Below are 14,168 nucleotides of genomic sequence, written 5' to 3' on the forward strand. Positions count from 1 at the left end.
TCCCAGATCGAAGTCCACGCATAAGCCAATTCGCTGTGTAATTGTTTTCAATTCCACTTTCCATGGTTAGGTTCTGGCATTGAAAAGAAAAGCTTCACAGCCTGGAATGAAACGAAACTGAGTGTCCTTGAAATCAGCTGACGGAGGAGCAAGCTTACAAGACTATGACTTCAGTCAGATGTTGGATTTTAACCTTGGCAACATGGCCTTTTAACATGCCAAACTATTGAGGTAACCTGTACAAGGAGACTGTATGACTTACGTCCTCCCAGTGCTATGGTTTAAAGACTCTTTAAGACTTAGATGCAGGATAATATGCTCCAACGTTACAACATTAAAGGCAAGTTTCAACCTCCTATGTAGAGGAAAAAGAATGTACTGAGCCTATGCAAACTTAACTTTCATGACTATCAGTTGTACCATAAATGTGAATAATTTTCTGTTTGTGTAAGTAATGGCTTAAAAGCACATTTTTAGTCCTTTCTTCGTTGTCACAAAACAAACTTTAGATTCTGTAACAGCTTCTTCAATTGTTAGACATGGATTTAAACCACATTCTGCTTTTTTTTTTTTTTTCTGGCTTTCGGATTTCTAAGAAACCATTTCTGAAAAGAACAAAGCATTTTGGTATGAAGATGCAGACATTTGGCTGGGCGCTGCAGCTCACGCTTGTAATCCCAGCACTTTGGGAGGCTGAGGCGGGTGGATCACAAGGTCAAGAGATGGAGACTATCCTGGCCAACAAGGTGAAACCCTGTCTCTACTAAAAATACAAAAATTAGCTGGGTATGGTGGTGTGCGCCTTAATCCCAGCTACTCAGGAGGCTGAGGCAGGAGAATTGCTTGAACCCGGGAGGCAGAGGTTGCAGGGAGCATAGATCGCACCATGGCACTTCAGCCTGGCGACAGAGCCGGACTCCGTCTAAAAAAATAAAAATAAAATGCAGAGATTTGAAGCAAAAAAAACTGTAGATTTCTTAAACATTTTTATGATATTTTAGAGATAGTAAGTTTGAATTATACTTCTACTTTTAACTAAGTGGAGTGAATGTATTTATTTTAACATGGCTCTTGATATTTTTATTGGTTTTGCTTCTTTGAAATTTCAGAAAACTTCAGTGTTGAAGTTTTCAGTTTGTTAAAATTTACTTTTAACTTACTTTTAACACCTTTCTTATGAACAATTTACCTGACAATGAGACTGTTCTAATATTTTAAAAATATTTTTTCATATTTAAAAGTTTTATTTGCTGATTTGGAAATCTAAAATTTTTACAAACTGGAGGGAAAGAAAAATAGCCACAATTATCAAAAGTAATATGATTGATTAACAGAATATAGTTGTGTATTATCTAAACAGAAATCATGCTGATGTACCTATCGATCTGTTAGAAAAAATACATTCAATTGCATTTTGTAGGAGAGGCGCGGTGGCTCATGCCTGTGATGCTAGCACTTTGGGAGGCCAAGACAGGTGGATTACTTGAGCCCAGGAATTTTAGATCAACCCGGACAACATGGGGAAATCCTGTCTCTACAAAAACAAAAATTAGCTGGACATGGTGGTGCACATGTGTAGTCCCAACTAATGGGGTGGCTGAGGCAAGAGGCTCATTTGAGCCAAGGAGGTCAAGACTGCAGTGGGCTAAGATCGTGCCTCTGGACTCCAGCCTGGGTGACATAGTGAGACCCTGTCTGAATCAAAAAAAAAAAAAAGGATTATAACTAATTTTCTTAAGCGTTCATTGGAAATAACTTCCTTTAATTAAATTGGAATCCCAGTAAAATCTCTGTCCAGTTCAACAAAATATTTTAAAGAGTTCAAGGAAGAAAAATGTCAAACAACTCGGGAATTTAAAAAATAAAAATATAATATGTTTTTAAAAGGAACTATTACAAACTAACTTGAGATAATACTTGGGAAGCTAGCTGTAGCTATAATTGAATTCAATTTATTACTTATACAACTCTGATCAATTTGTCCATTACTTTTTTTAAACGGAGTCTCGCTCTGTCACCTAGGCTGGAGTGCAGTGGCGTGATCTCAGCTCACTACAACGTCTGCCTCCCGGGTTCAAGCAATTCTCCTGCCTCAGTCTCTTGAGTAGCTGGGATTACAGGCGCACACCACCATGTCCAGCTAATTTTTGTATTTTTAGTAGAGATGGGGTTTCACCATGTTGGTCAGGCTGGTCTCAAACTCCTGACCTCGTGATCCACCCACCTCGGCCTCCCAAAGGGCTGGAAGCCACCATTTTTTAACTTTCCTCAACCTTTAAGGTAATGCCCATTGTGATTTTAGTTTAGTTGATCAGTCTCCAGATTAGGTGTGACTGATAGATTTCCCGTCAGAAAATTCTCCCTGCCTGCCATATGGTCTGAAATCAATATGATCGCCTTCTGTAAATATCTATTGAGAGACCAACAATTTTTTGATGCTGTAAGTAATATAAAAGAAACTCACGTCTCGCTCCTGTCATTACGAAAAGTATGTTGATAAAATGTTGATAAATTTCTGACAAAGTTGCTTTATGTTTACATAGAGAAGCCATAATATCCTGAGTTTCAAAATATCTACTAGATCAAACTAGCCATGGGTCTATGACTTTGGTCATAATTCAATCAACGAGAATTGACCTCTCTTCTGTAGTTTAGGGCTCAATGTGACCAGCCTTCCTACATTTGATAAATGCTTCTTCCAACAGGTATTTCAAAGCTTGTATCATCAACACATGTAGTCCTTTACGGGCTTGGCTGCTCAGTGGCAGTCATGGTGGCTTATAAATTACCCATTTATAGTAGGTTTTTGGCTTTTGAAGCTGACTCACCTTCTTGAAGTTTCTGGTCCTCTCTTTCTGGAAACAGCTTTGCCCCTCTTTACTACAGTCCCATTCCTTCGGGTGGAGCCTCTTACATTTCCTAAACACCTCTTCACTCCTCCCTTAGATAGAAAAGTTAACTCTCTTGACATGTCAGAATGTGGGTCACTTTAGTTCTTTCCTCACAAATGACTTTTCACTATCCTATAGCCATTCCTTCAGTACATGTATGATAATACTATCTAACATTTACAGAGGACTTTGTTCTAGTACCATTTAAAGCACTCTACCTAATTTGTTTGGTTTATAGTAAAATTACGAAGCAGGAGCTATTATCTGTATCTCACAGATGAAGAAATTGAAGTGCAAAGAACTTTAATACTTTGCCTGAAGTTGCAAGAACTGGAATCTGCACCCTAGTAGCTTGACACCAGAGGTGTCAAAGATACAGATTGCCCAGGAACCCTGCTAAACTTCAGTTATATGTTAATACCATTTTCTTTGTAAGAATCTATGTTGTTTGTTCCTTACTTAGGTGGGAAGGATATGTGCAAGATAAGGCAGCCAGGGATTTAAGTCTGGCAACAGTTGGACTGCTGGATTTTCAGAGAAGTGTTCCCCAAAGCAAATTATGGTGCTAATTTCCAATGTTCCATAAGCATGGCAAAAAAAATGGGAAGTTCTCGGTAAGGTATATAGTATTACTTCTAGAAATAAAGAGGAACCAATCCAAGATTGATTTTTTGTTTGTTTAATCCTGGCAGTATTCTGAACTAAATCGTATTCATTCTTCCCTTTACTTTCCAGACTTTTTTATTTTATTTATTTATTTATTTATTTATTGAGATGGAGTCTCGCCCAGGCTGGAGTGCAGTTCCACAATCTTGGCTCACTGCAACCTCTGTCTCCCTCGTTCAAGCGATTCTCCTGCCTTAGCCTCCCAAGTAGCTGGGATTACAGGCACATGCCACCACGCCAGGCTAATTTTTGCATTTTTAGTAGAGATGGGGTTTTACATATTGATCAGGCTGGTCTTGAACTCCTGACCTCGTGATCCACCCGCCTCAGCCTCCCAAAGTGTTGGGATTACAGGCATGAGCCACTGTGCCAGGCCACTTTCCAGATATTATAGGCCCTAATTTATTGTGTCTCAAATGCCAAATAAATTTGAGCTTAGACTACAGCTGCTGTACTGATACAGGATTGGATTTATGGGTGAATGGGTGACTATAGGTGTCATGTTATTTTCATAGAACCACTCAGGGTTGAAATTAAGAAGGAAAGAAATTTCCTTGAATGGAGATAGCCAGAGGCAGAATTAAGAACTTTCTTCCAGGATCAATCTGAAATAACATTTTGGCAAGTAAAAAGAGGCATGACTGTCATAGAAGAAATAAGGCAACCTGGAAGAACAGAAAAAGGGAGGACTAGATAGAAATTAGTTAACTGTCTACCTGGGCATGGTGGCATGCACCTGTAATACCGGCTACTCAGGAGGCTGAGGCAGGAGAATCGCTTGAACCCAGGAAGCGGAGGTTGCAGTGAGCCGAGATCATGCCATTGCACCCCAGCCTGGGCAACAGAACGAGACTCGAGGGAAGTGATCACCTAAATCAGTGTTTTATCAACCTTTTAAAATTATCATCCCCCTAAAGAGCCTTTCTAGAAGATTAGCTTAATTCGCCCATACCCTTACCATGAAATTAAATGCTCAGGAATGATTGTTTTGGTAAGGTTAAGCTTTGGAGTTCCACAAACTAAAAATTAAGAGTGAGATTATAGGCCGGGCGCGGTGGCTCACGCTTGTAATCCCAGCACTTTGGGAGGCCGAGGCGGGCGGATCACGAGGTCAGGAGATCGAGACCACGGCGAAACCCCGTCTCTACTAAAAATACAAAAAAAAAATTAGCCGGGTGTGGTGGCGGGCGCCTGTAGTCCCAGCTACTCGGAGAGGCTGAGGCAGGAGAATGGCGTGAACCCGGGAGGTGGAGCTTGCAGTGAGCCGAGATTGTGCCACTGCACTCCAGCCTGGGCGACAGAGCAAGACTCCGTCTCAAAAAAAAAAAAAAAAAAAAAGAGTGAGATTATATCAAAAATTGTTTCAGTCCCCCCTGAGTTCCTCACACCCTGGGGAGCCATATCACCCATATTAAGAACTTGTAGCCTAAATAAATCTTATATGGGTGTATTCATAGAGTAGTTTTCCTTTGCTTACATAGCACATATCTACTATGCCAACCTCTTGATTTATAATACGCTTTTCTTGGATCCAGCCTTAGAACACCAAGAGATATCTTCATCAACATTAACTGTCATTACAATAACATCCAGTCAAGAATAGTCTAAATAGCCAGGTGTGGTGGCTCACACCTGTAATCCCAGCACTTTGGGGGACCGAAGCGGGTGGATCACTTTGAGCTCAGGAGTTCGAGACCAGTCTGAGCAACATGGTGAAACCCCATCTCTACTAAAAATAGAAAAATTAGCCGGGTGTGGTGGTGGGCACCTATAATCCCAGCTACTGGGGAGGCTGAGGCAGGAGAATCACTTGAACCTGGGAGGCAGAGGTTTCAGTGAGCTGAGATAGCACCACTGCACTCCATCCTGAGCAACAGAATGAGACTCCATCTCAAACAAACAAAGTCTAAATGTCCTCAATACTGTCCATGTTTGTGGTACTAGTGAAGTAATTTCTGGCAAATGCTTTATCAGCATTTTCTTTCCATAGTTTATAGAGATGTTCATCCATCTTTTCATTTAGTCATTCAGTAAGTATTTGAGTGCCTATTATGGGTTAGGCTTGGGTACATAGTGGTGTGATAAAGTCTCTGTCCTTGTGGAGTTTAACATTTAGTTCAACTTGTTCCTTCTCCTCCTTCATCGCTAAAGTACAGATTCCAGCCATTAGTGGTGCTATGGTCACCACGAAATTGAGGCTACAGAAATTCCTTTGGAAATGTCTGATTTAGACATTTATTACTTTCAGATGTTTTAGCCATGAAAGAATCTCATGGATTTATTGAAGAAATATGCTTCCATAAATTTAAATTCAATAAATAAAAGTCAAGGTATTGGCTCCAGAAGCCAAATTACTAGTCTTTATCCTGGCTTTTTATTTGTGAGACCATGGAGAGTTGTTTCAAACCTAGGAACCTTGATTTACTCTTTAAAACAGAGAAAATGGGCTGGGCGTGGTGGCTCACACCTGTAATCCCAGCACTTTGGAAGGCTAGGCAGTCAGATTCACTTGAAGTCAGGAGTTTGAGACCAGCCTGGCCACCATGGTGAAACCCCATCTCTACTAAAAATACAAAAATTAGCTGGGCCTGGTGGCACATGCCTGTAATTTTAGCTACTAGGGAGGCCAAGGCAGGAGAATCTCTTGAACCAGGAGGTGGAGGTTGCAGTGAGTCGAGATCCCACCATTCCACTCCAGCCTGGGCAACAGAGACTCTGTCTCAAAAACAAAACAAAAAAAACAAAGACAAAAACAAAAAAAAGCAGAGAATATGATTATATGTATTATACCATACAACACCTTGCAGGTTGTTGTATGGTATAATGGTCATACACTATTTTCTACTCTTTCTGGTAAAGAGTTGGTGTGTCATAGAAAGTACCTGTTATATGTGTGTGTGTGTCTGTGTGTATAATTTGGTGTGAAAATTAAAGAGAAAAAACAATAAAAAACACTTTCCTATAGTTATGTGTAAATTACCATGGTGTGCTGCAAAAAACATGTCAAGGTGATAGAATTATTTTGACTTTCCTGTACAATTATAAAATGACTGAGTTTCGTTAGGTATCCTCGTTCTTTGAATCTATATCCTTGTCTGCTTATGACCAAAATAAAGAAAAAAAAATCATGGCAAGGGTCTCCCAAACTCTAAATATGTCAACTATGATACAAGTAGCAGTTAGCCTTATAACTAACTGTAAACACTATCTGTGGGTTTTAAGTTTTACCTGAGCATTGGATATTAACAGACCATTAACCCAACTTTCAAAAATATGAACCCTATGAACTTCACAACTGAAGTCAGATATGTATGCCTGAGAAAGGTAAAATTATGTCATGAAATCAAACGGTGGCTGATGCGCCCAAATTCTGGCTTCATCCTCTAATTGGAGGACATCCGGCAGGACAGCAACTGGGCTCTGCCTTTTTTCGGTCCAGCAACATCTTCCACTCAACCCACGCCACTTGGCAGTTTCCCCATTGCCCCTGGCACCTAGCCCTCCGGTACCGGGAACTAAATATCTTCGACCACCCAGCCAGCAGGCCCTGCCTACTTAACGCTAGGCAAGTGAAAGCGCCTCACGCAGAGTTAGGAACCTCCGGGGGCGTGGCGTGGTGTGCCGTAGCGTAGTGTTGGGGGAAACTTGCGGCTGCGGATTAGGGGACCGGAAAGGGAGGGGTGGGCCGCAGGCGCCGGACGTGACGTAACCCGGAAGCGACTTTCCGAAGAGAAATAGGGGGCGCGTGTTTGCAAATTGACAGAGAAAATAAAGGGACCGACCTGCTGTCAGCCTAGCTTACTGGTCTGCGTCCGTTTCACCACGGATTCAGTTACTAAGCATTTTTTCTTTTTTTGGTTCTTTGCAACGTGAGTGGCATTGGCTCAGTGATTTCCATGAGCCTCTCTACGAGAAAACATTGCCTCGATGAGGTGTGGTGGAAGCCCGGCAGCCCCTTCTAATCGGCTAGGCTTGAGAAACCGTGTATCTCTGCATTTCCGAAATTAACTCAGCGTGGTCGGCAAGATTTTCCTGAGCATCTGGTGTCAAGACACTCGTCACTATTAATTCGGAAAGAAAAAAAAAAACACCGTTTTCCAGCATTTCTCTTGGTGGAGAACTAAACAACAGGAAAAATGTCTATTTTCCCTAAGATATCTTTGAGACCCGAGGTTGAAAACTACCTTAAGGAAGGCTTTATGAATAAGGAGGTAGGTCAGGTAAAGATGTTAGATGATATTTTGCAAAAACTCATATTAGGACACTCGAGAGAAATAGAAAAAAAGTATAAAGGGAAATCTTGACAGCCATCGTTTCTTACTACTTGTCTATCAAGTGTAAAAATACCGATATGTTTCTACAGGTATTAAAGCTTACTGAGATACGAAGTCAATAAGGTATATGTTGTGACATTTAGGAGTGGAAAAGAAGGGAAAAAAGGCATGTGCCTGTCAGGCATGGCACAAAGGGTTACAAGGATGAACAAGAAAAGGTCCCTGTCTTCAAGAACTCGAGTCGAATTTTAAAAGAGCGCTCGCTCTGGCACTCAGGTGAAAAGGATTCTGTAAGTTGTTGAGTGCCTCTTAAATGCCAACAGTTGTGCTAGAAGATTTGCATCTTTAATCTTCACAATCTTTTTTCTTAGAGGTTTGTTCCTCTTTTAATAGATGAGAAAACTGCTCAAGGAATTGTGTAACTAACTGATCCAAGTTGACACAGCTATCAAGTAACTTGAAATCTGGAGGGAAAGAGTTCAGGTGTTAATGAACAAAGGTACAGCTTTTGAATCTCAGGCACTTGATTTGCATTCTAGTGCTTTGTAAATTACGTGGCTTAACCTCGATTTTTCTTTTCTGTGAAAAATTGAGAATGGTTAAAAATATCTTACCAAGTTGTTTTAGGATATTAAATATAAGTGAATACAACTAGCATTGTTTTGGCATGTAAGTCCTCAAAAAATGTTAATTTTGTTTGCTAAAGTCCTCAGTAAATGTTGATTATCTTTGATTGCAAAGCCTGTTGTCTATTCCACTTTACCATGCTGCCTCTAAGCAACTTTATTTTTTCCAAATCTTTAATTTTTTAGTCAAATTAAAAATGTTTTACCAGGTTGTTGTAGGATATTAAATGTAAATGAAAACAACTAGCATTGTTTTGGCATGTAAGTCTTCAAAAAATGTTAATTTTGTTTGCTATTGGCCGTGCCTGCCACAGAAGTCCTCAGTAAATGTTGATTGTCTTTTATTGCAAAGCCTGTCCTCTCTTCCACTTTACCATGTTGCCTCTAAGCAACTTTGCTTTTTTTTTTTTAAATCTTTAGTTTTTTTAGTCAGATTAACACCACTTAAATGTTACTCATTTTTGAATATGTTATTGAAGCCATGCCTTTTAGATTTGATTTCTACGTTTCATTTCCAAAGATTACGTTGAGGGAGTAGACTGTACGGAAAGAGAAAATATATTCTGTTGATTTCAAGGGACTTAAAATGTAAGGCACATATTTAGAGAAGTAGGGGGCATTCCACAATTTTTTTCAGCAGAATTTAAAATGGAGAACACTGTTTTATAAAGAAGATCCAAACATCTTTGACACTGCCTGTGCCTCAGAGCTTCATCAATGGTACAGTTTTACAAAATGAAAAGCTATGCCTTTGTGAAAAGTATTGAAGGGAAAGGAATATTAAGTTTTATGCCTTTTTTTTTTTTTTTTTTTTTTTTGAGACAGGGTCTCGCTCTGTTGCGCAGGCTGGAGTGCAGTGACGTGATCACAACTCACTGCTGCTTGGGCCTCTGGGACTCAAGCGATCCTCTTAGCCTCCTGAGTAGCTGGGACCTCAGACAGGGGCCACCACTCTGGCTAATAATATTTGTATTGTTTGTAGAGATGGGGTTTCACCATGTTGCCCGGGCTGAATGTTCCAGTTTTGTTAAGACTAAACCTTGAGAAAGTATGAATACTTTTAAGGCTGGTGCACGAGTAGGCTAACAAGTGGTTTGTGAAGATTCTGTAAAGCAGGGTTTTGTCAAATACGAAAAAAAAAAATATGTTTCTTGAAAATCTTCGGTTAATTACAAGGGAATATTGTTGTTTGAGTCTTTATACCGTCATATCTGACAGGTGTCTTTGCTACTCAACGTTTTTTGGACAGTATATATTTGTTACATTTAATAACACCATATTAAAAAGCTGATGTCCTAGGGGAATCTTTGTATGACAGTGACTATATCAATGTTACTTATTCTTTAAATATTGGTGTTTTAAAAGGATACCACCCAGTTTGCTCTTGGATATGATGTTAGCTAATTAGCTAACATCTAGCTAACTTGGATATAATGTTAGCTCTACAGAGATGCTGTAATGGTAATGCATTATAAATAGACTGAGTTCCTGAATTTGTGTGAATAAATGTAGCAGATAGTAATATTTGGAAAATGTTCCTAATGCTTTGAAGTTTAGGCTATGTTTTTCTAAGCCCTTTATTTCAGGCATTTTCTTAGGTGTTTATTACCATGTTTAAGCCCAAGAACCCCGTGAAGTATTACTATTTCCTTAGTTGCTATTAACACATAATACAGCAAAAAAGAATGGAGCTGAACAGTTGCTAAGCAATGTTTCATTAGATGGAATTAATATATAAGCATGTTCTGCTGACTGTTTTTAATTCTCAGGAAATTTAAACATTAACTACTTCTTTTTAGATTGTGACTGCTTTAGGTAAACAAGAAGCAGAAAGGAAGTTTGAAACTTTGTTAAAGCACCTGTCACATCCTCCGTCATTCACAACTGTCAGAGTGAATACACATTTAGCCTCAGTACAACATGTGAAAAATCTGTTACTTGATGAACTTCAGAAGGTTTGTGGAAATTTTCTGTCGTTTGTACATAATTAAATTTTTGCAATCTGCCATGTTCTCCATTTAGAATCCTATGAATGATATAATGCACTTCCAATTTTACAGATAAGGAGATTGAGGATCATGAATGGTAAATTCTTCAAAATTATCCTAGGTGGTAATGCTAGAACTTGAAACTAGTACTTATGATTCTAAATTTATTCATTTTTGGTGACTAAATAGCTCATTAAACCCCTCTGGGCCACGTTAAAATGGGCCTTAGTAGCTTCATCATTAAAATACATGTGAAGAAGTCCAGTCTAACCTTAAAAACCTGTGGCTTTGTGATAAGCAGCATATAATGACCAGGAGGACAGATGGTATAGCTGAGATAAGCCCCGGGGTAAGGAGGTACATACTAAGTACCTGTGGGATTATATTGTTAATTGACATAAAAAATAGATGTTGGGCCAGGCCTGGTGCCTCATGCCTCTAATCCCAGCACTTTGGGAGGCTGAAGCAGGTAGGTCACATGAGGCCAGGACTTTGGGACCAGTCTGGCCAGCGTGGCGAAACCGTGTCTCTACTAAAAATACAAAAAAATTAGTTGGGCATGATGGCACATGCCTGTGATCCCAGCTACTCGGGAGCCTGAGGCACGAGTAATCCCTTGAACCCAGGAGGTGGAGGTTGCAGTGAGCCGAAATTGCATGACTGCACTCCAGCCTGGGTGATGGAATGAGACTCTGTCTCAAAAAAAAAAAAAAAAAAAGATGTTGAGCGTCTTATGTTTTATAAAACCAGGAAATTAAGAGAATGAATCTGAATCTATTTTCAATGTAAGACAGCATGAGACTTTTTGTATCCAACCAATAAAATAGTTTTGGCAAAATAGTCCTCTTACAGATGAAAACAATGTTATAAAATGGCATTTATGACTTCTAAGCAGGAAGTATTTGATTTATCTTGTTTATATTTTTTGAGTTATCTTGTATATACTTTTTTGCTTTTGAAAGCTTTGCCTTATGTGTTTCATATGCTGTACACTGAAATTTACCTCAAAAGCAATGTAGGAGGTAGAAAAATAGATGCTGAGAGGTACCACATAAATTGTATATTGTAGTTATTCAGTGACTTGTGACATGTCACTGGTGGGTGTCAGCAGACTCCATTTCTGCCTTATTTGTGTCTGAATTAAAAGCAAGAGGCAACCATGATTACAGGGTTTCCATTTGTAAATCACAAGCTGTGTTTAGTTACTTGGAAAACTTCAGAAAATTATCACTGAGGCACTTATCCCCTTTTAAAAAATCTCTCTTTTACATTTATGGACTCTTTGTCATACTCTCTTTAAGAACAATTCCATAAGTACCAAGTTGTGAATAGACGACCGTATTATCAGAAGAACCAGCTATGGCATCTCACTGTATGAGACCAAACCTTAGTATAATAATTAAATAAGATTTTAAAAAACATTAATCTGATTTTTATTGGTAGATAGTGATAATCTTATTGAGAGTAATGACAGGCATAAAACATAAGTGGTTGCCCTAAGCAACTAAAATCATTACTTTTCCATAACCATGTGTATGTTTTCAGCTAATAAAAAGGAAACTTCTGAGGCCCACTGGAAATATCCATAACTCAGATCCAGATTTGTTTTTTTGTTTTGTTTTGTTTTGTTTTTTTGAGAAGGAGTCTCGCTTTATCGCCCAGGCTGGAGCGTGGTGGCGCGATCTTGGCTCACTGCAACGTCTCCTTCCTGTGTTCAAGCGATTCTTCTGCCTCAACCTCCCGAGTAGCTGGGACTATAAACGCCACATTTTTGTATTTTTAGTAGAGATGGGGTTTCACCATATTGGCCAGGCTGGTCTCGAACTCCTGACCCTGTGATCTGCCCACCCTGGCCTCCCAAAGTGCTGGGATTACAGGCGTGAGGCCATGCGCCCGGCCTTATTATTTTTTTTTTTCATAACAAATGATTTCCAGAACCTGGATATTTTAGTATCCTAGTCTGGATATACAAGATCCCATGGGCTAGGATCAGTCACTCTGGGCTTTGGGCCCCTTTCCTTGAAGGTTAACGTTGGACAGGGAAGCTTGGGTCAGAGTCACTAGATAGGAAACCAATGGTAAAGCAGTACCCAATTCTAGCAAGAAAGAGCGCTTAGAGGAGGTTTTAGGCTGTGGATTTTCTTTCTCCTTTCACATTGAAAAGTTCACATGTCCTAAAGCGATGTCCTGAACAGGATGATATAAAAGTAAGTGTTTTGTTCCCATGTTAAATTATTATTATCATTATTTTTTAGATGGAGTCTCGCTCTGTCACTCAGGCTGGAGTGCAGTGGTGCGATCTTGGCTCACTGCAACCTCTGCCTCCTAGGTTCAAGCGATTCTTCTGGCTTCGCCTCCCAAGTAGCTGGGATTATATGCAGTGGCCACAATGCTCGGCTAATTTTGATATTCTTAGCAGAGATGGGATTTCACCATGTTGGCCAGGCTGGTCTCGAACTCCTAACCTCAAGTAATCGGCATGCCTCGGCTTCCCAAAGTGCTGGGATTACATGTGTGAATCCCATATATCTCTGTGCCTGGCCTGAAATTTAATAATATTTAATTAGGCTGGTGAGAATATGCAGAAACTGGAATCTTCAAACATTGTAGGTTGAAATGTAAATAATATGATCTCTTTGGAGCATTGGTAGTATCTTAAAAAGTTAAACATACTCTAAAACCCAGCAATTCTACTCCTAGGTTTATACCCCAAATAAATGAAAACATATGCCCGTATACATTCTTTAGCATGAATGTTCATAGCAGCACTACTCATAATAATCAAAAGGGATACTCCAAATATTCATCAACTCTTAAGTAGATAAACAAAATGTCATATATTGATACAATAGAATCTTTCAGCAATAAAAATCATGAACTAGAATGAACTGATACATGCTACAGTATGGATTAACCTCAAAAATAGTGAAGAAGCTAGACACAGATGCTACATATTATTTCAAATTTTGGATTTTTTGGCTTTTAGAATATTTGCATCTATATAATGAGAGATATCGGATGTGGGACCCAAGTCTAACATGAAATTTTTTTATGTTTCATATTCACCTTGTATACATAGCCTGAAGGTAATTTTATACAATATTTTGTATAATTTTGTGCAGGAAACAGTTTATATACATTAAACCGTCAGAAAGCAAAGGTATCACTATCTCAGCCATGTGGACAATCTGGTTGTTTGACATCACTATCATTCCTGACTCTTTATATACAGAGAAAATTGTATTTATATACATTTTCGTGTTTTTTTTTTTTTTTTGAGATGGAGTCTCTGTCAGCCAGGCTGGAGTGCAATGGTGCGATCTCAGCTCACTGCAACCTGTGCCTCCCAGGTTCAAGTGATTCTCCTGCCTCAGCCTCCTGAGTAGCTGGGATTACAGGTGCGCTCAACCACACCCAGCTAATTTTTGTATTTTTAGTAGAGACAGGGTTTCACTGTCTTGGCCAGGCTGTTCTCAAACCCCTAACCTCAGGTTGTCTGCCTGCTTTGGCCTGACAGAGTGCCGGGATTACAGGAGTGAGCCACCGCACCTGACCTATACGTTTTCTTTTTTTTTTTGTTTGAGACAGAGTCTTGCTCTGTCGCCCAGGCTGGAGTGCAGTGGCGCAATCTCAGCTCACTGCAAGCTCCACCTCCTGGGTTCACGCCATTCTCCTGCCTCAGCCTCCCGAGTAGCTGGGACTACAGGCGCCCGCCACCACACC

General features: G+C 39.7%; 1 protein-coding gene across 2 annotated transcripts in view; it reads left to right on the forward strand.

Annotated features, from left to right (window-relative positions):
- Positions 1–7,205: 7,205 nt before the first annotated feature.
- Positions 7,206–14,168, forward strand: part of NSUN6 (NOP2/Sun RNA methyltransferase 6) — a 97,506-nt gene continuing 90,543 nt past the window's right edge. For both annotated transcript variants that reach the window (XM_030819230.1, XM_030819229.1), the window contains exons 1-2: positions 7,206–7,768; positions 10,257–10,412. In XM_030819230.1, coding sequence (XP_030675090.1) covers positions 7,694–7,768; positions 10,257–10,412 — 231 coding nt within the window. In that variant the 5' untranslated portion in view covers positions 7,206–7,693. The remainder of the gene's footprint in view (positions 7,769–10,256; positions 10,413–14,168) is intronic.

This window comes from Nomascus leucogenys, chromosome 9, assembly GCF_006542625.1.
Source record: "Nomascus leucogenys isolate Asia chromosome 9, Asia_NLE_v1, whole genome shotgun sequence".
Taxonomy (NCBI): Eukaryota; Metazoa; Chordata; class Mammalia; order Primates; family Hylobatidae; genus Nomascus; species Nomascus leucogenys.